Raw genomic sequence first — 24,988 nt, forward strand, 5'->3', positions numbered from 1 at the left:
TGGAGGGATAAGCAAGCTTCCTAAGAAAAATACCTGAATGTAATATAGCCTAAGCCTCAATGATGAACACAACAAAATGATTTCCGGAAGCTAAACGAAACTTGACCTGCTAAAGATCATCTTTTCTTGAAACCATACTTTTTCCGTTCATAGAACAGATCTGTTTTGGCACTTCCCAGATTCACAATTTTCGGACAGCCATCTCTATCTTTCTCCTGCTGAGTACACTCTTTGCAGTAATAAGCATCAGAAATTCCAACCCCTCCACAGATAACACACCTTCCCTGGAAAGATCCATAGTTGCACTCATCGCAAACCCGAACAAGCGTGCAAGGACGCACATAAGAGTCACAAATTACACACTTACCGTCGCACTTCTCACACAACCTTCCAATAGCTATTCCAAGTTGCTTCCGGCACATAATCAGGTCAGGATGATGCTTCGCCATGTTCCTGCAACAACAGGGTAAAGTAAGATGCTGTCCAACTGAGAGAATAGAGCCAAATCGCAGTAGAAACAGAATCCAAACAATAAAAAACAGATAAAATAGCAATATAATCGAAGTTATAATCGAAGTTGGAACGAAGATAATTGAGTCCTATGGCAAGAAACCCAAGAGGAAACTCTGATTCTGAGAATATATTGATAAAATCTGAATACATTCATAGCCTATTTATACTAGAGGACAGCAGCCTAGAATTCCCAATCCTTTTTTCTAAGAAATCCTTATTCTACTACTACTAGGAACTACCAAATTAAAATTTAATCCTATTCCTACTAAATAAATCCTAATCCTATAAATAAAGACTACACAAAACGTAAAGGAAAACATGAAAAACTCCCAAATTAACTAGAGCCCTAGCCAGCTACGTAGCTAGCGGACTCACTTAGCTTTCGGGAGCCCCTCAGAATATGCTCCTGCATCTTCTACAAATTCAAAATTTCAAGACAAACCCAATTTGCAAATCTGCATAATTTAAACAATTTCATGCCAAATTGCAAGGTGCTTATATTCACAAATCATGAAACTAACGCCAAATCGATCAGCTACGAATATTTGCAAACTCTTTTACAACTATGCACAAAAATAATAAAAGTGGTTTACTTTTGTAACACCAATTCATGAGGGTAAGGACTAACAAAGAATGTAAATTCAAGAAAATGTGCAACAATGAAAAGCAGTTCATTGACCCATAAGTACAAAAACAGAAAAATAAACCCTTTTTTTTTCCTTTTTAATTTCTAATTACTCTTTCAACTTCTGGGCGCTTGCGATATTGCCTAATTCGCATCACAGAAAACAAATTGTGGGATTTAAAAAGGCTGTGTAAATAGATGAAACGATTCATGAATTGAACAGAAAAGGGACCCTAAAAAGGCTAATCGAATGCGCATTCGGCTAGATTTAAATTTCAGATGGTAAAAATTCAAAATTAAGCAGCAGTTTCCACATACGCGAAAGCTAGATATGAAGAACAAGTAGCTAAAGGACCAATGCTTACCGAAGATAGCTGGAGAGGACTCGGACGAAGGGCTGCTACGGTTTGAGAGATGAGAGCTCAAATGACACAGAGAATCGAATAGGGCTAATGTTTCGTTTTCTTTTAAGTTTCAATTAAAAATTCTTACAACAATTTCAATTATCTTATATTTGTTTTCTTATTTATTATTGGGCAGAAGATTTTCACCTATCATGATTTCTCTCACTCTTTTTAATTTTGATAGCCAGATTACTAAATCAAACGAAAACAATTCACAAGATTTAACAGGTTGTGTGAAAATTAAAAAGTATTTATGTTTATAACTTCACCTTTATCAAAATAGCTTTATATGATTTAATAAAAAACGTTTAATGAATTACTATAAATAATAATGACAAAAAACAAGAGAGCGGTGATGATAGTATTGTAAATGAGTTTAGTTTGAGTCAAGGTCTAAAATATCGATGATATCGGAAATATCGGTAACCTAAAAATACGGAAATTTCAATGGAAATATTAGAATATTATTGATATCGATAAAAATTGAATAAAAACCACTGAAATTGTAAGAAAAACTTGAAAAATTTTATTGAAACTTTGCAGGATATTTATTTAGTCAATTATCTATTAGTTTACCACAAAAAAATTAGAAGGAAATGCATTGCATGATGAATTTAACTGATTTAAATTGATTATATAGCGAGTTGGCAAACATTGTGAGTGTATAAAATATGTAGTAATTAATGAAAAATGTTTAAACACACCATAATCATTTATATATAATGAATTAGTACAATATTTTACACTTTATACATTGCATGGTAAGACATGAGTGACTTAGTACCACATAGAGTTTCTATCAAGGTCTAAAATATCGATGATATTAGAAATATCTGTAGTCCAAATACACGGAAATTTCGATAGAAATATCGGGATAATATTAATATTTTAGACCTTGGTTTGAGTATGGTAACTATATTGTAAATAAGTTAAAAGCTATTTCTTCATAAAATTTGTAATTGTCCTTATGATTAAAATAACATTCATTAGATATTTTTGGATAAAAATAAGGTGGTGAGACATTTTGCATTAGTCTTATAATTTTTTATTTTTGTGGTGGGAGGGTAAACTGGCACGTTTAAATAGGACTCAGTCGTAAAAATAAAAAGAAGGTCAAAAGCTAAGCACAGTTAGTAAAAAGTATAGTATGTGAAGCACGTGTATAGCTTTACTCAAATAATACTTTGAAAATTTCGGCATTTTTTTTAATTTTAATATTTATTTAATCGACAATATGTTAAAAATATGGGTAAAGTGTGTGAATTTTATATGTATTATTGAAAGACAGGTGAAAATAACATGTTTTAAACATGAAAAAAAAATGTATTGTACATTGGAGTTTTAAAAAGGGAACTTTAACGAAAAGCATCCGGTACTGTTCACTTTAACGAAAAACCATATTTTTACACTAAAAAGTCAATCCTGGTACTATTCACTTTACTCTTTATTTTGTCCTTATCATTAAAACTCAAAGTTTTCAAGCTCTTTTCATTAGTTTTTCTTTTTAAAAAACATACAATTTAACGGATCATTAATACGTGTACTGAAAACAAAACTTGTTAAAATACGTATGTACATATATAATAAGGATATTATATGCAAATTTACTATGACAATGCTAAATATTATGAAAATTGGTATTGATACTTCAAAAAGAAAAAATCATTATGTTCTTTTCTAATAAAACATATGGTAAGAAATGTTAGCAATTTTTATATTAAATATATTGTTTTGTTTTATACAAAAACGATTTTATGGAGTGGAAAATCGATCCTAGAACTTCAACTACAACAAAAAATGCTCCTAACATGAGCGTACTCCAAACCCTTTGCACTAAACCTTAATCTTAAGCTTTCACCATCACGTAACTTTCTGCTTCTTACTATTTGTAGAATTATCAAAGAGACGGGTCAAATGCCCACTTTCAACAACATTGATATTGTCCCCAACTTGGTAATTACCACCTACACAATCCGTCAGGTGTGAGATTTTATCCCCAATTTGGTAATTACCACCTGCACAATTCGTCAGGTGTGGGGTTTTATCACAAAAGACCTCAGTATTAGTTGGATTGAGATTAAGATATTTAAACTATTCTTTTCTCAATGATACGGTCGATATGAGACATGTCAACACGCCCCCTCACGTGAGACCCAATTAGTGGGTCACACTAATTGGGTGATCCACACATCGCACGGGGCCAAGGGGACTAACCCATCACATGGCAGTACTGTACAGGCCCGCTCTCTGGCTCTAATACCATGTAGAATTATCAAAGAGCTGGGCCAAAGGCCCACTTCCAACAACACCGATATTGTCCCCAACTTGTAATTACCACATGCACAATCCGTCAGGTGTGGGGTTTTATCACAAAAGACCTCAGTGTTAGTTGGAGTGAGGTTAGAATATTTAAACTCTTCTTTTTGCATAATTAGCCATTCAACAAAGAACATAAAAAAAACAATTATCGAACAAAAACCACTAATCATTAAAATTCTAAAAAGCACCACACAAATTAAAATTTGAAAGCTTGGTCATATAAGTAAAACACACCACAAACATCAACCAGACAAAATTCAAAGTGATACCAAGAGAAAGAAAGCAAAAATAGAAAGGAAATTTTGTTGAGTAGGGAGTGGAAAATATTATCGATGAGTGATCATGTCCTTTCTCTTTTGGGCAACATGCTTTGTCCTTCTCAAGTCTTCTTAAACTTTGAGGTACGAGACTTTGATTGCGCTCATTTTTCTGACAACCGCGTCCATCAGTATCCGCTCCCTTGGTAACATTGCACAGCAAGAGAGTCCTATCTGCATCATTGTTACGTCTGGATGGAGTTCGTTCTCGCACTATGTCATTGTTGACATCACCATTTTTTTCGAGGTCGAGGATAATTGAATGGTCAACAACGTCCATGACATGGTCAGGCAAAGCCATGGCTACAAATTGGTAAATGCTTAGACCGCCTTTAAACATGTCATCGGTAGGTTTTTTTCTTGTGAACATTTCCAGCAATAGTATCCCATAGCTGTAAACATCTCCAAGTATGGAAACTTGGCCTCCTGTGCCGTACTTTGCCAGGACATACATACAATATGTCGTATGCAATTGACTATTAGAACAATATCTTTTTTAGATTTACAGGCTACTTATTTTCCAAGAAAAAAGAGAGGAAGTAATGTATTTTTCATAAATAGAGATTAATTAGTTGATCTTTAGTGATAATTTACTAAGAACATAAAAAGGAAGTTAGACTGATAAAAACTCATACCTAGAGGAATGTAGCCTATAAAACCCTTTAGTTAAGATGACATTGTTTGATTGAAGGAGGGATCATCTGATGTTTCAAAGAGGAACCTTGCTAAACCAAAATCCCCAACATGAGCTACCATATCTTCATCAAGAAGTACATTGCTCGGCTTTAAATCACAATGAATAATGGTCATTTCACAATGGTGGTGGAGATAATCTAGCGCAGAAGCAACATCAATGACAATGTTCAATCTTTGCATAAAACTCATTCTTTTACTTGGAGATTTCTCCTCATATCTTGGATACAACATTGAGTCTAGACTTCCATTTGCCATCAACTCGAAAACTAGACTTTTAAAGTCCTTGCCCTGGTTATCAATGCTCGAGCATGCAGTTATGATCTTGAGAAGACTACGGTGCCTTATAGTCCTTAAAGCTTTCCATTCATCTATGAAACTCTTGGAAGCTCTTTGTTGTTGAAGGTTTAATACCTTAACAACAACTGTTGTTCCATCACTAGGAATTACCCCTTTATATACAGAACCAAAACTTCCCAAACCAATAAGATTATCCACAGAGAACCCGTTAGTTGATTCAACGAGTTGTGAGTATGAGACACCTAATTTCCAATCCTTATAAGAACGTGAAGTTGCAAGTCTATCTCTTGACTTTTTTAGCTTTGAACAAGCACCAAAGAAGCAAGATAAGGCAATTATGATTCCAAGTACACAGGCTATGGGGATGACTACTTTTAAGGCAATTATGATTCCAAGTACACAGGCTATGGGGATGACTACTTTTGGGGAATGTAATCCTCGAGATGAGTGGTGTTTTTTTGGGGGGCATGGAGGTAGATATAATTGTGGGATGCCACCACAGAGCTTATGATTTCCAAGAATAGAGACACCATTTACATTTGTAAAAATACCTTCTTTGGGCAACTCGCCCTCAAAATCATTATATGAAAGATTGAGATACTTGAGAACACCAAACTTGCCTATGAATTCAGGAATCTGCCCATACAAGTTGTTGCTTGAAACATCAAGTTTTTCCAAGGCTTTTAAATCTTTAAGAGATTGAGGAATTGTTCCTTGAAACTTATTACCTTGCAAATACAAGCACTCCAAACTAGCACAATCGTCGAGGCTGCTCGGGATTTCACCAGATAAATTGTTTCTTAATACATTTAGCTTCGTTAGATGCACTAAATCACCTACCTCAAAGGGCAGCGTACCAATAAAATAATTATCAGATAGACTCGAGGGTGCCGATAAGGTTGTTACTGGAAAGGGAAAGATCTAATAGGTTTTGGTAATTTCCAAGACTCGGAGGTATACTACCCTCAAACCTGTTTCCCCCCATGTAGAGGTTTAACAATGAAGTCATGTTACCAAGGGAAGACGGGATTGACCCAGAAAATATGTTACTATCCAAATACAATTTCTCTAACTTCTCTAGCTTCCCAATTTCATGTGGGACACTACCGCCCAAATAGTTATTTCCTAATTCTAGAGTGGTCAAGTTTATAAGGTTTCCAATTCCGTTAGGGAGGTTTCCATGTATAAAATTTTCCCCCAATGTGAGATAATTAAGTTGGGTCGAAAAGTTGGCTATGGATCCTGGGATTGCTCCTCCAAATTATTATAGCCAAAAGACAAATTCTCCAAACTAGTGCAATTAGCCAATAAACTGAGAAAATTCAAGTCACCAACTTTTCTATTTCCTAATTGATTATCTGCAATGTTTAGCAGAACTAAGCTTTGCAAGCTTCCTAGACTTTCACCAGGGACTGTCCCAGAGAGGTCATTTTGAGGAAGTTCAAGCACCTGAAGTCTAGAAGCATTTGACAATGATATAGGAATGTTTCCTTCGAATTTGTTCGCACCGCAATAAAATTGTACGAGATTAGGAAGCATAGTGCCGAGATTTGGTGGTAGCTCTCCATGCAACTGGTTGCTAACAACACTGAAAATTTCTATGGAGGAAATATTATAAATCGAAGAAGGGACCATACCAGATAGATTATTCAGCTCAACTACAAACCTCTCCAAGCCTGGTATATGCCCCAGCTCATTGGGTATGTTGCCTTGAAAATTGTTGTCGCCAAGATAAAGATAGCTCAACAAAGAAAAGTTTCCTATCCAAGGTGGGATGGTTCCAGTGAGATTGTTACCATAAAGCAATAAATATTTTAAATTGAACAATGAACTGAGTTGGTTCGGAATGGAGCCTTTAATCTGATTGACTTGTAGATCAAGCCATCTTAGTTATGTGCATTGCTACAAATTAGTTGGAAATTTCCCACGGAAGGAATTATGAGAAAGGTTGATATATTGTAGGCTTAGTAGTCGACCCATTTCTAGAGGAATTTTCCCATGAAAATTGTTGTCTCTCAAATTGATTGCAGTAAGATAAGTAAGATTTCCAACTGAAGGTGGAATGGAGCCTACCAATTTTCTAGATTTCAGGTTCAACATCAAGACTCTTTTGGTGGAACGGTGGCAAGAAACCCCAACCCAACTGCAGATATGGATGGAATGATTCCACGAGCTCATGACATCAAAGGGATCATCGGTTATTCTTTTCTTGAAGTCTAGCAGTGCCAAGTGATCAGATTCATTTCCAAGCATAGTAAGGCTACGAAGTGCTGCAGATTGAAGGCATGTGGTCATGCATAAAAGAATGAACCCATGCAAGAATTTGAACAAAACCAGCTTACGATTGGTACGTGAATGCTCCATCATTGTTCTAAGACAGAGAGGAAAATAGGTTAATTAACGAAGTTGAATTTGCACAAATGCATAAAAGAGAAGAAATGTTATCACATAGAAGAAAAACTTGATTCAGTATGTTTACAAAAAATGAGATGGCAACTATAAGTACCAAAAATCATAGAGCTCTGTCCTGCCATACATCTTACAAGGAATGAAGGAGATTTTTCAAATGTAAAGGAAACCTTGTCAATTCTTAATTAATCTTTGGACACACAAGAGTCTGATTGATGCGATCGTTCCCAAGTAACATTTAGAAGGAAAAGTTTAAAGGATATTGGGATTATTAACCGGAGAGCTTTTGACAGTTTAAGACCTAGTTTGGGAGTGAGGTGCTTAAAAAAAAAGCACCCATGAAAAAAAGCTGTGAGAGTTTTAGGTGTTTGGTAAACTGAAAAAAAAGGGCTTATTTTGGAAGCTACTGTGAGAATAAGCTGAAATCAAAGGAAAAAGCTGAAGCTGCTATTTGTAGCTTTGGAAAACTGGCTTTTTTTCAAAGCACTCGAAGCTACAGTGCTTCTTTAATGAAAAGACCCACTATTAGACTGCTTTTTTTTCCAAAAGCACTTTTACAAAAAAGTTTACCAAACACTCTGCTGATTTATTTCACAGCCGCTTATTCTCACAGCACAGCCGCTTATTCTCACAGCAGCTTTTTTTCAAAGCACAGCAATACCAAACCAGCCCTAAGTCTCACTTGTATTGGCTTCTTCATTCTCCTTTCTCTCTTCCTCTCACTCTTCTCCTTGACTCAACTGGCGACGACAACCAAACCAACAAAAAAAAAACCCTCTCCTCCCCGGAACCGTAACGAGGCATGTATCGAGTGATGTTAGTTTCTGAGATGAAGGGGAGATGATTGGTGTCTTTGGTTCCTCTCTAAAAGTCCCTTTCTCTCTCCTTCGAAAATTCCTCGCCGTTGTCCTCTCCTTGATGGCTCAATTCGGGTCTGCTTAAATCCTATAACGAGTAAGTACCTCCGATATGTGATTTTTAGGCCATCTTCAATTGAAGGGTCCAGAGGGCCAGAGAGTTGAAAATAGTCCGAAAATCGTCTCCAACCAAGGGCTAGGCCAGAGGGCTGTGGAATCTGAAAGGGCCCCACGGAATCGGAGAGGGCTGCAGGGCTGGCTATAAGCAGCCAACTAGCCAGCCCGGGGTTGGCCAGAAAATTGCTTAATATTGTCGGTTATAACCAACATGAATACATTTATATTATTTAATATAAATGTATTCATGTTGATTATAATCGACATGAATTCTTAAAAAGAATTTTGAATCCAACGGCTAGCTGGCGCCAGTTACCGTTGGATTCAATTTTTTTTTATAGGTTTTTTAATTCACAAAAAATCTATTTTTTTACCTATCAATACCTAAACCATTCATTCACCATTCCTCACAAAATTTTTAAATTTAAGTTAATGTTGTTTTCAAATTTAATTTGTAGTTTTTAAATTTAATTTGTCATTTTTAAATTTTAGTTGTAGTTTTTAAATTTAAGTTGTTGTTGTTTTTAAATTTAAGTTGTTGTAGTTTTTAAATAATAAATTATGTTTGACCCTATGACCCTTTGACCCTCGGTTGGAGACGGTTTTTTGTGACATGGCTAAAATGAATCCTCTGGCCCTCGGTTGGAGACGGAGGTAAATATGGCCCTGTACTGTTCATTAAAATATTAATATCTTGGAGAATCTTGGAGGGCTAGAGGGCTAAAACGAGCCATCTGGCCAGCCATCAGTTGGAGATGGCCTTAGGGTTCTGAAAAGGTTTATCGGCTCCGAATAATTTGAAATTTTGGGAGTTAATGTTTTGATAAACAGCTCTCAATTTCCGGTTTTGTTTTTGCTAATTTTTTAAGTAGTTGTGAGAAACCGGTTCTTTTGAACCAATTTAATCGGTTTTAGTGATTGCATGTGGAGGTTTTTGAATTTGTAGAGTCGATATGAAAATATGGTGGGATTTTGGGGAATTGAGGGCTTTTCCTATTCTAAATTTGGTGTGTGCGTTGTGCTGAGTTTGAATTTGAATTTTACAAACTGTTTCTTTTCTAAAATTTGGTTTTGGATGAGAAAATGATGATAAACAAAGGGGAAGTCCCACGCTTGCAGTAGACCTTAAATATGTGTAAGTCATCTTTTCCTCTATTTTGTTGATTTTGTGCCAGACTTGCATTATACTATAATTACCAGGCCTTAATGTATATAAGTATATTATTGTATTACAATATAAAAGTATATTACTGTATTATAATATATTAATAATATAATGTATATAAGTATATTGATGGATTATATTGTTGATGGATTATTGTAACATCCTACATCGCCCAGGAGAGTGGATCCCTTAAGCCTTATATGTATATTCTCATCTCTACCTAGCACGAGACCTTGTGAGAGCTCATTAGCTTCGGGCTCCATCAGAACTTCGAAGTTAAATGAGTTCGCGCGAGAGCATTCCCAAGATGGGTGACCCACTGGGAAGTTCTTGTGTGAGTTCCCAGAAACAAAACCGTAAGGGCGTGGTCGAGACCCAAAGCAGACAATATCGTGCTACGATAGAGTAAAGCTTAGGATGTGGTGGGGGCCCGGGTTAGGATGTGACAATTTGGTATCAAAGCCAATCCCTGACCGAAAGTGTGCCGACGAGGACGTAGGGCCCTTAAGGGGGTGAATTATAACATCTCACATCGCTCAGGGAAGTGGATCTTGTAAGCTTTATATGTATATTCACATCTCTATCTAGCACGAGGAGTTCGTGCGAGAGCATTCCCAGGATAAGGGATCCACTGGGAAGTTCTCGTGTGAGTTCTCAGAAACAAAACCGTGAGGGCGTGGTTGGAGCCCAAAGCGAACAATATCGTGCTATGACAGAGTCAACCCCGGAATGTGGTAGGAGCCCGGATCAGGATGTGATAATTATAGTATATATTGATGGATTATATTGTTGATGGATTATAGTATAATGCATGGTCATGTCTCTTTTTTTTGTATGTCAGAAAAGACTTTCCTTGATTATCATTATCATATACGTATGGAGCCAAGGGCGGAGCCAATTAAGGCTTAAAAGGGGTAGCAATGTAGTTCTTCTTCTAACATTTTGCTAAGTTTGTTCAGTTCTAAACCCTGTCGCCTGGTAATTATTGAATTCCTTACTAATGTTGTTTTGGCTTTTGGTTAAATTAGGTCAGGAAAAGTTCTATACTTAATAACTTTTGAAATGATAATTACCAGTCTACTATATAGATATATTGAATTTATTATTAATAGTTATGAAAGATAGTGAAACAACAAAAAGAAAAACAACAGAGATATTGCACAATTAAAATGAATAAGAGATTATATATTTGTATTTAAGATATATAATGTTTATGGATGTGTACCTTTTTTTTATTAGTTTGATGAACAATAATGATTTCAATTTTTTTGCACATATCATTTTCTGTTAAAAGTAAAAGGTTTTAGGTTTGACTTTTATTCTGTGATAGTCAATTGCCTCACCTTATTGTCTAAAATAAAATATCGTTGTATAACAAAATGGATCTTATACTCATGTAAAATATCGTTGTACAACAATATGTTAGACATAATACAAATTTCCCTTGAAAATTCTGAGAGGAGATACATTTCGTGTCCATAAAAGTCTGACTCACTATTCCTTTTCTTTTTGTATCTACCTTTTTTGTTAAGAAATCATTTCACCTCCCTTTTGAACATGCTTACACTACAGTAAAATGAAGTTAAGTTATAAGCTTTCTTGGGATATGCAGAAAGTATGAAAATATAAAAATTGTATTGAAATTCAAAAGGTTTTATTTGCACTCATTTTTTTTTTTTGTTCGTATATTTGTGACTACGGGACAGAGGTTCAGGGCCGAAGGGGTAGAGGAAGACCTAGGAAAACTTTGGAAGAGACTCTAAGAAAAGACTTAGAGTACTTGGATCTAACGGAGGACATGACACAAAACCGAGCGCAATGGCATTCTAGGATTCATATAGCCGACCCCACTTAGTGGGAAAAGGCTTTGTTGTTGTTGTTGTTGTATATTTGTGAGGAGATGAGAAACCAGCTCAAAGGTTTTGCACTGTTTTCTTTTCTCAATATCTTTGATTCTATATCAAATTTTCTTCATAATTAATTTTTTGTGAAGTTGATATTGTAGTCAACAATCACAAGAAGGTTAAATAAGTGAAGAAGAAAGTTGTTGAAGCCAGGTATGTTTAAGGAAATCAAACAATTTGTGCTTTGTTTTACTGTAGCTCTATATATGTTTGGCATTAGTCTTCTTTCTAAACCCATCAACTTGGATTTAATTAGAAGTTCTTTATTTTTATTTTTTTTTAATTTTTTTTTTTTTTTGTAATCTGTATTTGCTTGGGTTGAATGAGATGCATTTGATGATTTTTTTCCGGTAAATATTACTTCTTATTTTCTGCATTCTGTTTATCCCTCTCATAAACAGCAAAAACACAACCAAAACTAGGTATGAGGTTTTCTTTTCCATTACAGGAGTTCCAGTGAATTTTGTTTTTTGCTGTATCTATTTGTCAATAATTTTAGTTGTTTTCCTTTTTTAAGAAAATTTTCTCTACATGAATATTATGCTAGAAGGTATCTGTTCGTGTTTTGATTTTGTCTTAATATATTGGATAAATTTTGTTATGCGCTTTCACACTACTACAAAAGGGTGTTATAGTGTCAGTGGGTGGTGTCGCTTTAATCTAATATAGTGGCGGATAAGATAGTTGCGACACTAACTGAACATGACGTCGGATTTACTGTCGCTTATAAGCGTCATAAAATATTTATGTCACTTTTAAACCGATGTAAACATACATTTTAATAATTTTTAAATACTAGTGTCGCTTTTAAGCGACATAAAGTATTTTTTAAATACTGGAGTTGCTTTTAAGCGACATAAATTTTATATATATATACTAAATTAAATTTTATACCCCTAAAAACTATAATAATTATATATATATATTAAATTAAATTTTAAAAATTGGTGACCATTGGATTGGCTTAAATATACATACGATTCAATTTCTTAAGTGTTATACATACAAAATAAATAAATTTAAATCTACTTAATAAATAAATAAATATATATATATATACACACACACACACCATTGAACTTGATTGGATATGAATTCTACGAAACTAATTTCGATTGTTATAAATGAAAAATCACGATTTAATGGTTATTTTAACTCTGTTTGATGATTTTTTTACAGCTACACTCCTTAACCCTATATCAATACAATGATTGAATTTGATCTTCAATTTAAAATATTTAAACTAGTGGATACCATAAATCTTATGTTATACTTAATGAAAGTATAAATAAACTCCAAGTGTTAGTGAATTTATCGTTTTGACGAGATACGCATCCTACTAAACTAATTTCAATGATCCAACCGTCAAACTTGTTTGTATATGCTTCGAGATCGCATACGCCTAAAATCGCAAAAAACAAACCTTCAGAAATTAAGTAACGGAACAAAACTTTTCGACGGTTATAAACGAAAAATCACAATTTAACGGTTATTTTAACTCTGATTTTGATGATTTTTTATAGTTACACTCCTTGACCCTATATGAATACAATGAATAAATTCGATCTTCAATTTAAAATATTTACACTAATGAAAATATAAATAAAGTCTAAATGTTAGTGAATCTATCATTTTGATGGGATGCGCATTCTACAAAACTAATTTCAACGATCCAACAATCAAACTTGTTTGTATATGCTTCAAGATCGCATATGCCAAAAATCGTAAAAAACAAACATTCAGAGATTAAGTAATGGGACAAAACTTTTCGACGGTGATAAATGAAAAATCACGATTTAACGGTTATTTTAACTCCGATTTTGATGATTTTTTATAACTACACTCCTTGACCTTATATGAATACAATGAATGAACTCGATCTTCAATTTAAAATATTAACACTAGTGGATACCACAAATCTTATGTTATACTTAATGAAAGTATAAATAAACTCTAAGTGTTGGTGAATATATCGTTTTGATGAGATACGCATCCTACGAAACTAATTTCAACGATCCAACCATCAAACTTGTTTGTATATGCTTCGAGATCGCATACGCCAAAAATCGCAAAAAACAAACATTCAGAGATCAAGTAACGGAACAAAACTTTTCGACGGTTATAAATGAAAATTCACGATTTAACGGTTATTTTAACTCCGATTTTGATGATTTTTTTACAGCTACACTCCTTGACCCTATATCAATACAATGAATGAATTCGATCTTCAATTTAAAATATTTACACTAGTGGATACCACAAATCTTATGTTATATTTAATGAAAATATAAATAAACTCTTAAGTGTTAGTGAATCTATCATTTTGATGGGATGCGCATTCTACAAAACTAATTTCAATGATCCAACCATCAAACTTGTTTGTATATGCTTCGAGATCGCATACGCCAAAAATCGTAAAAAACAAACATTCAGAGATTAAGTAATGGGACAAAACTTTTCGACAGTGATAAACGAAAAATCACAATTTAACGGTTATTTTAACTCCGATTTTGATGATTTTTTTTATAACTACACTCCTTGACCTTATATGAATACAATGAATAAACTCGATCTTCAATTTAAAATATTTACACTAGTGGATACCACAAATCTTATGTTATACTTAATGAAAGTATAAATAAACTCTTAAGTGTTAGTGAATATATCGTTTTGATGAGATACGCATCTTATGAAACTAATTTCTATGATCCAACCGTCAAACTTGTTTGTATATGATTCGAGATCACATACGCCAAAAATCGTAAAAAACAAACATTCAAAGATCAAGTAACGGGACAAAACTTTTCGACGGTGATAAACGAAAAATCACGATTTAATGGTTATTTTAACTTCAATTTTGATGATTTTTTATAGTTACACTCCTTGACCCTATATGAATACAATGAATCAATTTGATCTTCAATTTAAAATATTTACACTAGTGGATACCACAAATCTTTGTATGAATGATCTTTCGTTTCCTTCTTTTTGTCCAACAGATAGTTTTGCTACTTTGGCTTTCTCCTTTGCTTTCATTTAACATGTTGAACTATCTCTCGGTGACTCGTGTTAACGTAGCGGACTATGTGTTGGCATCTTGGTTAGGGATGATGATATTCACTTGCTTTGTTTAAATACCGATTTAGCCATGAAGATCATTTTTTACCAGAGCTCATAATTTACTAATCTATCTAAATGTCAAATCCGAAAAGTTCAGTGCCCACTACCAATTTAGCCACAAAGATCATTTTTTTTACCAGAGACCATTTATACCCTATTGTTCCCAAGTTAAAAATTCAGTTTTGCAATCATGCTTGAATGATATTGCAACCCCACCCATCCTAAGAAATAAGCAGCAAGCATGCTTAAAAAAGTTTAGCAAAAGAAAAAAAAACACCACTAAACTATCTCAAAGAAGATTTGAATAATTCAGAATATATCTTTGTCTATTATGTTGCAGAATACTTTACAGTTAATAAAAAAACATAATGACAAGACATTGTGAGTGCAGGTGTGTACAAACTACAAAATTATAAATAAACTTACGGGTAGTTTTAGGATTTTATTTTTCATGATTTGGGTGTATGAAGAAAATAATTGCTTCTTTTTTTATTTTAGATTTTTTTTTTGAGAAAAATAGAGTTTAAATAGTCATTTTATACAAGTCATTTAACATTAAATATTAAGTGGGGTGTTATTAAAAAAACCCTTAAATATAACATAAAATTATAATATTTAGTAATATAAGAATATATTATATTAAATTAATTTGTTTTGCACTCTAGATATTCAAAATAAACTAGGCAGGAACTTTCCCGCTTGTAGTCGTGTCGGTTTAAACCGACACCAAGTGAAACTAAACCGACGCAAAGGCCACCTCATTAAAGCTTGTCAGACCATGGTGTCGGTTTTAATCGACACCAATGTTTATTAAAGCGACGCCTTATTAATTTCAAAAAACTATGTCAGAAGTCATTGATTGATTTAATGCGTCAGTGGTGGTGTCGGTTTAAACCAACACTAAGTGTAACTAAACCGACGCCAGTTTTGTTCAAAAGACTAAAAAACTATGTCAGAAGTAGGTGATTGATTTAATCCATGTCAGTGGTGGTGTCGGTTTAAACCGACATCAAGTACAACTAAACCGATGCCAGGTTTTCTTCAATAAATTTTGTCAGAAAGTGGTGTATAATGAATGTGAGAAGTTAGTGGCGGTTTAAACCGACACCAACTTTCACTTATTATGAACTCCAATTCGAAGAGGAAGAAGTTGAAGGTTGTCCATTTTTAATTTTTTTTTTTTTTGGAAACGTGGTACTTTTTCATTTTATTATGGTTTTTAGTTTCAGTTTATGGTTTTGTAGTCTAACTATTATGATGCCGAAATTGATAATTATTTTTTAGTTTTTAGTTTCAGTTTATGGTTTTTTATCGGAACCCAGATGGAAAGTCTTTCAGTTGCCTTCTCAGGTCTGCTTTGCTGATACATGTCCGATCGAGCCTTTGAGATTGTCTTCTAGAGATGATCTCTCCTAACTCTGCCTCGTCTGTGACTCTCTCCCGGGGAAGGCCTCTGCTGCTACGGGGACACTGTGGCGGCGGCTGCATAGTTGAGGGGAAGGGGGAAGGTTTACTTTAGATCTGTACTTTTTAAGTTTAAAAGTGAGAAATGCATAAGATGATAGATATGCGAAACACATCGACAGATACATACCCACTTGATGAAGGGATGACAAGTTGTGTGGCTGACGTATTCTTTCACCATGGGCTTCCAAAGGATCATATCCTAATTTCACTCTATGAAATTAGGTTCGAATTTCTGTGAATTGTTGTTAAAGATTCTATATTTCATATGGGTTTTGCGATTTACTGTGAATTATTGTTGGGTTTTGTTCTTTACCCACTATGAGAAAACCTAGCCAGCAACAGACCTGGTTTTAGCTACCAATTTCATATGGGTTTGGTCATTTTGGTTATTATTAATTAAAAATGGATTTTTTTTATTATTAATATATTTGGTGTCGCTTATGGACGACAGTAGCTTAATTATTTTATTTATCTAGATGGTAGGTAATGTTGGTTACGACCGACAGTAGCTTGACTATTTTATTTATTTAAGTTAGGTGAAGTCAGTTTGAACCGACAGTAAGTGTGATATTTTAATTGTTTATTTGTTACTTAATGTCGGTTTGAACTGCCATCATATCAGATTTCTATGTCGCTTTTAAGCGACGTAAGAACCGATGTCTCTTTTAAGCGACGCTGTTGTTCTTTTTTATTTTATATTACTTTCCTTCTTGGTAGCGGATTAAGGAAGATAAGCGACGTCAATACCCATTTGTGACGGTAGTATTGGCGTCGCTTCCACTATCGGACATTGCACGATTTAATGTCGGATTTTTACCAAAAATCCGACAGTAAGTGGTGTTTTTTGTCGGTTGTATAGCGCCAGGGTTTGTTGTTGTTGTTTGTATAGCGCCAGTGATATCCCTTTTTGTAGTAGTGTCATCATTTCAATCACTTGAATTCTTTGGTTTGTAGGACAATCTTAATCGATTGGTGGATGACACATGTATTAATTATAGAGTAAATTGTAGCAATGATCTCTTAATTTTAACTCAATTATAGCAATTATCCCTCAATTAAAAATCTATTACCATTGGTCCCTCAACTCATCAAAACATGCAGTTATAATCCCTCAACTAAAAATCCATTACCAGGTCTCTCAACTTTAATCTAACTGGAAAAATGGTCCTCAACTTTAACGGAGCAATAATCCCTCAACTTTAACCCAATTGTAACAATGGTCGTTCGAACAAAACTCATTTTGAAAAAATTCTAACAAAGTTGGAGAAAATGACCATAACTACACATTTTGATGAGTTGAGAGACCCCAATTGTAGCAATGGTCTTTCCAACATAACTTATTTTGACAAAATTCTAACAAAGTTGAATAAAAAGACCATAACTACACATTTTGATGAGTTGAGGGACTAATGGTAATAGATTTTTAGTTGAGAGACCATTGCTCCAATTTAATTAAAATTGAGGGACCATTGCTACAATTTACTTATTAATTATATTTGTAGAACTCAATGAAGGAAAGAGCCGGATCCCTTCGACCAAATCCACCAAATCCGGGGATCCAAGCCGTTGAAATTTGATCAAACGATTATAGTTATTATACCTTTTAAAGAAGCTCCCTGTTTGTAGTCATTGGATCAAATTTCAACGGTCCGGATTCTCAAACTTGGTGGAATTGATGGAAGGGATCCGAGGATCCCTATCCCTCAATAATACCTTTTATCTTAAACTTATATTTAATAATATCCATTTGATTTCGGGACTTCATTTTCTCAGAAAGAATCATATTTTATTTATTTACTTACAAAAAAGATTCATAAGGATCATATAAAGTTGAAGCTTAATGTATGAGAAAGAGAGAGGCATATTACGTGCTGAATGACATCATGAAATCGTTCAAACAATATCATGAAAGGTCCAGCTACCCTATTATTACCCACAATGGTAAAGGAACATCACCACTGCTTGATAACTAGAAAGTCCCAATGTGTGTCAACCTCCGTGCTCCGTGGCAAGGCAGACTGGTAAAAATGCCCAACCTTTACTCATATTCGAGAAAACACTCCCAACAAGATTGCTTGCTCAAAAATCGAAGAGGTGCCGCCCTCCGAATCTCGAGAGCCAGACTCCCAACATGATTACTTTCTCAAAAATCGAAAAGACACTGCTCTCCGAATCTCAAGAGTCAGACTTCCAACAGGATTGCTTTCTCAAAAATCGAAGAGGCACCGCTCTCCGAATCTCGAGAGCCAGACTCCCAACAGGATTACATGCTCAAAAATCGAAGAGGTACCGCCCTCCGAATCTCGAGAGCCAGACTCCCAACAAGATTACTTTGTCAAAAATCGAAGAGACACTGCTCTCCGAATCTTAAGAGTTAAACTTCCAACAGGATTGCTTTCTCAAAAATCGAAGAGGCACCGTTCTTTGAATCTCGAGAGCCAAATCCCCGACAGGATTGCTTGTTCGAAAACCGAAGAGGCACCACTCTCCAAACTTCGAGAGCCAGATTTCCTTGGATAAAACTTGTCTGCAAACTTCACACGCAACATCAGCTTTCCAGATACCACAGACCACTTTTTCAAAGTGCTTTGACAAAGTTAAAACATGTGAAGCTTGCAGCTCCCACTACATTGCTATGACCAAGAAGGGTAAATGAATAGCACTACTACTTGTTGTTAGGGAGACTCCTATATATGTCGACCGCCATCCTCCACAACCAGGCAGACCTGCAAATAAAAAAAATGCTCAACTTTCTTCACATCCGAGAGGGCACTCTCAGCAGAGTCTCTCGAAATACTCAGCTTCTTTTCCTCCCGATAATATATCCGCAAACAAGCCACACCAGAGCAAGAGTATCTCATATCATCAGGGTTAAAAGCAAGAGTATCATATATCATGCTTTTTCCCTGTCTTTTCCTTTGGCCTTGTTCTTATTTGCAAAACAAAGAGAAATAGAGCAATTAGTCAACACTTGGAATCAAGCTTCCAGTCAGGAACTGACTACCTGAAACCCCTTGCCTGATTACTTACGTGGCATTACTCTCGAGTACTCATCTTCAACATCTTATGCTTCCAGAGAATATACCACATCTGCCTGAGGAACAGATAGGGCAAGTGAGAAGGATACAAGGAAGCATGTGGAGACAAGCATAACAGAACACGTGCCGATACATCCACTACTTTGTCAACAGCAAAAGTATCCCATATCATCAGGGTCGAACGTATTCTAGATTTGATGGACTTGTTTTGACCCTCAAATTCTTGAGTCGGCCTTATACTCTGAATGAAACTAGAAAACCCTCCAGCCCAGTTCAAGAATAAGCCTGTGGAAAGTTACTTCTTCAAAAGCAAAAGTATCTCATATCATCTCTTCTCCATTTGCTTCTCCTTATCCTTGTTATCGTTTACGACACAAAGAGAAGGAGAACAATCAACCGGAAACCGAAGTCGAACCTCCGATCCAGGTTGCTTGCTTGGAGGTCTGATTGCTTACCTTGTATGTTACCTCTTTCGGCAAATCTCCTAGCTTGATGACTTGGATGACTCCTACTATAGGGTTTGTATCGCACTTGACCAAGCCCGAAACTACAAGTAAGCTTCAAGTGAAATCGATACATTACCTTATGCATCTTCATCGGTTAAATATACCACCCCTGGATAAGGAAAAGTAATTCCAGAGAAGATGCTACATCTACATATGAGACAGATAAAGCAAGTGAAAAGTATCTCATATCATCTCTTCTCCATTTGCTTCTCCTTATCCTTGTTGCTGTTTACAACATAAAGAGAAGGAGAACAATCAACCGAAAGTCGAAGTCGAACCTCCGATCCAGGTTGCTTGCTTGGAAGTCTAATTGCTTACTTTTTCTGTTACCTCATTCGGCAAATCTCCAAGCTCGGCGACTTGGGGGGACTCCTACTATAGGGTTTGTATCGCACTTGACCAAGCCCGAAACTACAAGTAAACTTCAAGTGAAATTGATACATTACCTTGTGCATCTTCATCGGTTAAAGATACCACCCCTGGATGGAGGAAAAGTACTTCCAGAGAAGATGCCACATCTATATATGAGACAGATAAGGTAAGTGAAAATGATATCACACTTCGGTACTTAGAAGTTTTGTGATTACTCAATGGCTTGGATCTTGCAAGTCCCCAACCGAGGAACTTCCCTCACTCGGGAACTTAAGGGAGCACTGTTTGTACCATACTTGACCAATCCCGAAACTACTGAGCACCGATCAACATTATACCGTTAAGGACCCAGAAGAGTTTCCCTCCAACCAGGAGGCCAATCACAGCGCAACACGTGTCGACATCAGAAGCCAATCATAATGCGACATGTGTCAACATCAGAAGCCAATCACAACACGACACGTGTCAATGTCAGAATGAAACTAGAAACTCTCTTCTATATATAGAGATCATTCTCTCACAATATTTCCTAATGTCATTTGTACTAAATCATTCACTAGTACTCACTAAAGGAGAACTTGAACCTATGTACTTGTGTAAACCCTTCACAATTAATGAGAACTCCTCTACTCCGTGGACGTAGCCAATCTGGGTGAACCACGTACATCTTGTGTTTGCTTCCATGTCCCTATCCATTTACTTACTTATCCACACTAGTGACCGGAGCAATCTAGCGAAGGTCACAAACTTAACACTTTCTGTTGTACCAAAGTCCTCGCTGATTTTGTGCATCAACATTTGGTGCCGTCTGTGGGAACGACACTTATTCCCACTCTCTTCAGCTTTGCCAAGCTGGTTTCCACCATTCATACACTCTCTTTTGACCAAGCATCCCTTTCTAACATTGGAAGCGAAGGAAGCCACAGCACACAGAATGACACCCATCTTGCACCTAGTGCAAAGCAACGAAAGAATGAATGAAAGAGGGTTGTTCTTCAAGCTAAAGTCGATGAGCTAGAAGCTTAGAACAACAAGATAGCAATGAAGAATGAGGTCCTCTAGGAGCAGTATGAGAAGCTCTTTGAGACGCTCCACGAAACTAGGCGTACTCAAACACGCGAGCTCGTTGCCCCTGTGGACATCAACCATCATCTGGGTGCCCCCAACACGGAGGGCCACCTCCCTTCGACATGGGTATTCCTGATGAGGAGCGAGCTAATCATCAAAACATTGATCAACATGAGACTTCTCTCAACCTAGATGCTTCGACCTGAAGTAGAAGAAGTGGAGGAAGAAACCTCCTTGCAGAAGGGTTGGAAGGATCGAAACCTGTTTATCGTGACTGCCGAGACTTCCTAAAGCAACGTCGAGAGAATCCCCTCCACATATGCTCGAAGATCAATGACCCAAGGGTTTCTGAAAGACTCGGTCCCCTCCCACGACCCAGGCCAGCTGCCAATCTAGGGAAGGAATGACAGGTCCTAGAGGAACATGAAGGTAGGGGACTCTGAGGTATTCCGACAAATTTGCACTAGAAGTCAGTACGGCGAGTCCAAGAAAAAACCACACGCCCATGCTCAAACTTTCCTACTTCCAAGAGGCGATGGAGACTTATGAAAGAAAATTCAAGTGCTACATAACTCCATTCATGACCCCCTTATCCTACAGCTCCTTGAGGAAGTAAACAAGTTGAAGGCCGAACGTTAGGCCGAGATACTTGACTGGAACCAACTCAGGCATGGCCTTCTCACAAGAAGGATCCTCGACACCCCCCTTCAAGCGAAGACAAAACAAAAGCTTGGTTTACAACTCTATACTGGAAGGGAGGACCCAATTGAACACCTTAACCTCTTTGAGTCCACCATGGCATATCGAATGCACACCGACGATAAGCGATGTCTTCTCTTCCCCTCCACCCTCTCTGGCGGAGCTCTAAACTGGTATTGCCGTCTTCCACCTGAGACAGTAGACTCATTTGAGGAATTGAGGAAACTGTTTGTCTCTCAACACATCTTCCAGACCGATCACTTGCATTCTACAGATGATTTGTACACTATGCACATGTGATGTTATGATGAAACAATCACACATTTTTATGTGTCTTATCTCTTCCACATGATAGTATACGAATTTGAGGTAGCATTTATGCTGCATGAAAAATCTTTTCTGATACCACAATACTTTACGTCTAAGCAGAGGGGATAATCTACTCTAAGAGGAAAGGTTGAGTTAGGTCATTCAATGGATCAGTCACTTAATAGGTATCAAACTAAACCGCAGTTCCAAGTGATTGCGAATTGCAATGAAGTTGAAGGGAAGGTGACAAATTTTCCTCGACTTCTACTGATGACAGAATTTGGCTGCCATGAGATAAATTCAGCAGCAACCTGCTGCTGAATTGACATTTTTGTTAAAATTGGTTCAGGACGTGTTCCAGTTGCTGCAAGTGATGATCTTTTACGGGATGCTGGTATGGCCAATTGGCAATTTGACCAGCCAATGATTGTACAGGGGACTACCACGTGGCATGGGACATAAAATTTGGTTGTCCTTATCACCTCAGCAAGTCTCTAATTTTTTTTTTTCATACATAAAGCTGGAAATCCAATGAGGTTTGATGTCACGACCAACAATATAACTATTTTTTAATTGTTTATCCTCGTTCGTAAATTTACAAGTGCTTCAGTTTGCGGTACACATCAAAATGATTTGTATTTTACCATAAACGTAATATACATATACATACTGAAATATACGGTTTTTCCATAACCGTATAAGGCTTGATCGAAATCTGAATGGTTGGTATCGAAATCTGTATGGTGTTCACCTGCAGAGCATAAGTTTCGGATCGCATTGTATACCCGGGTTTTTTTCTGTTAACTACCATAATCTACGGGAAGGGGATCAAATTCTGGAGCAAAAGGTTGGACAAGACACACTGCCTGGCCAAAATCACTAAGCGGGATGAATTCAATTGAGATTTTGAAGGATTTTTAAAGAGTATGGCATTGACATACTGAACCATTAACCAACAAGCAATCTTTAGCAGAATCCCTTCGCAACTTCAGTAGAAGATAAAAGGAAACGCCAAGTTGAGATAATGAACATAAAATCGCATATTTAAAATTACTTCAAAGATTACGAGGGAGAATTACCGAAATCATAAATTACTTAGCTAGACTAGCCACAGAATTACAGTTGGTTGGAAACATATCGAACGAGAAAATACAAGAGTCAAACATACCAGCAATAATAGTGAACACAACAAAATGATTTCCGGAACTAAACGAAACTTGACCTACTAAGATCATCTTTTCTTGAAACCATACTTTTTCCGTTCATAGAACAGATCTGTTTTGGCACTTCCCAGATTCACAATTTTCAGACAGCCATCTCTATCTTTCTCTTGCTGAGTACACTCCTTGCAGTAATAAGCATTAGAAATTCCAACCCCTCCACAGATAACACACCTTCCCTGGAAAGATCCATAGTTGCACTCATCGCAAACCCGAACAAGCGTGCAAGGACGCACGTAAGAGTCACAAATTACACACTTACCGTCACACTTCTCACACAACCTTCCAATAGCTATTCCAGGTTGCTTCTGGGTTCCGGCACATAATCAGGTCAGGATGATGCTTCGCCATGTTCCTACAACAACAGGGTAAAGTAAGATGCTGTCCAACAGATAGAATAGAGCCAAATTGCAGTAGAAACAGAATCCAAACAATAATAACACAAAAAGGAGATAAAAGAACAATATAATCGAAGTTGGAACGAAGATAATTGAGTCCTATGGCAAGAAACCCATGAGGAAACTCTGATTTCTGATCATATATATTGATAATTCTGAATACATTCATAGCCTATTTATACTAGAGGACAGCAGCCTAGAATTCCCAAACCTTATTTCTAAGAAATACTTATTCTACTAGGAACTACCAAATTAAAATTTAATCATATTCCTACTACTTAATAAATCCTGATCCTATAAATAAAGACTACATAAAACATGAAGAAAAGATGAAAAACTCCCAAATTAACTAGAACCCTAGCCAGCTATCTAGCAAGCGGACTCACTTAGCTTTCGGAAGCCCCTCAGAAAATGCTCCTGCATCAACTGATAACGCTTCTACAAATTCAAAATTTAAAGACTAACCCAATTTGCAAATCTGCATAATTTCAACAATTTCATGCCAAATTGCAAGGTGTTTATATTCACAAATCACGAAACTGACGCCAAATCGATCGATCAGCTACGAATATTTGCAAACTCTTTTGCAACTATGCACAAAAATAATAGAAGTGGTTTACTTTTGTAACACCAATTCATCTGAGTACGAACTAACAAAGAATGTAATTTCAAGAAAATGTGCAATTTAATCATCAATGAAAAGCAGTTCATTGACCCATACCCACAAAAATCCAATTTATTTTCCTTTTTTAATTTCTAATTACTCTTTCAACTTCTGGGCGCTTGCGATATTGCCTAATTCCCATCACAGAAAACAAATTGTGGGATTTAAAATGGCTGTGTAAATAGATGAAACGATTCATGAATTGAACAGAAAAGGAAAACAAAAACAGGTAATCGAATGTGCATTCCGCTAAAATTTGAATTTCAGATGGAAAAAATTCAAAATTAAGCAGCAATTTCTACATACGCGAAAGCTAGAGAGGAAGAACGAATAGCTAAGGGACCAATGCTTACCGAATATAGCTGGAGAGGACTCGGATCAAGGGCTGCTACTGTATGAGAGATAAGAGCACAAATGGGGGAATTGGCGCGATTGGGGAAGTAGGGCTCGGCGAGAATCGAATAGGGCTAATGTTTTGTTTTCTTTTAAGTTTCAATTAAAAAT

General features: G+C 36.1%; 1 protein-coding gene and 2 pseudogenes across 2 annotated transcripts; all 3 read right to left on the reverse strand.

Moving 5' to 3' along the window:
- On the reverse strand, positions 1–24,928 carry LOC108170117 (PHD finger-like domain-containing protein 5A). 2 transcript variants are annotated; one of them, XM_070820669.1, is made up of 2 exons: positions 24,838–24,928; positions 1–453 (listed from the first exon to the last, which is right to left on the reverse strand). In XM_070820669.1, the coding sequence occupies exon 2, from the start codon at positions 447–449 to the stop codon at positions 117–119; it is 333 nt and encodes a 110-aa protein (XP_070676770.1). In that variant the 5' UTR covers positions 450–453; positions 24,838–24,928; the 3' UTR covers positions 1–116. The 2 variants fall into 2 exon arrangements, with proteins under 2 accessions (XP_070676770.1, XP_028957103.1); XM_029101270.2 differs by lacking the exon at positions 24,838–24,928 and adding an exon at positions 1,504–1,700.
- Positions 4,251–6,806, reverse strand: LOC114824517 (probable LRR receptor-like serine/threonine-protein kinase At3g47570; annotated as a pseudogene).
- LOC103427624 (PHD finger-like domain-containing protein 5A) lies at positions 23,265–24,988 on the reverse strand (annotated as a pseudogene).

Source organism: Malus domestica, chromosome 04, assembly GCF_042453785.1.
Source record: "Malus domestica chromosome 04, GDT2T_hap1".
Lineage (NCBI taxonomy): Eukaryota > Viridiplantae > Streptophyta > Magnoliopsida > Rosales > Rosaceae > Malus > Malus domestica.

Coding starts and splice junctions, on each gene's coding strand:
- LOC108170117 (XM_070820669.1), bottom strand. CDS start 449: ATGGCGAAGCATCATCCTGACCTGATTATGTGCCGGAAGCAACTTGGA.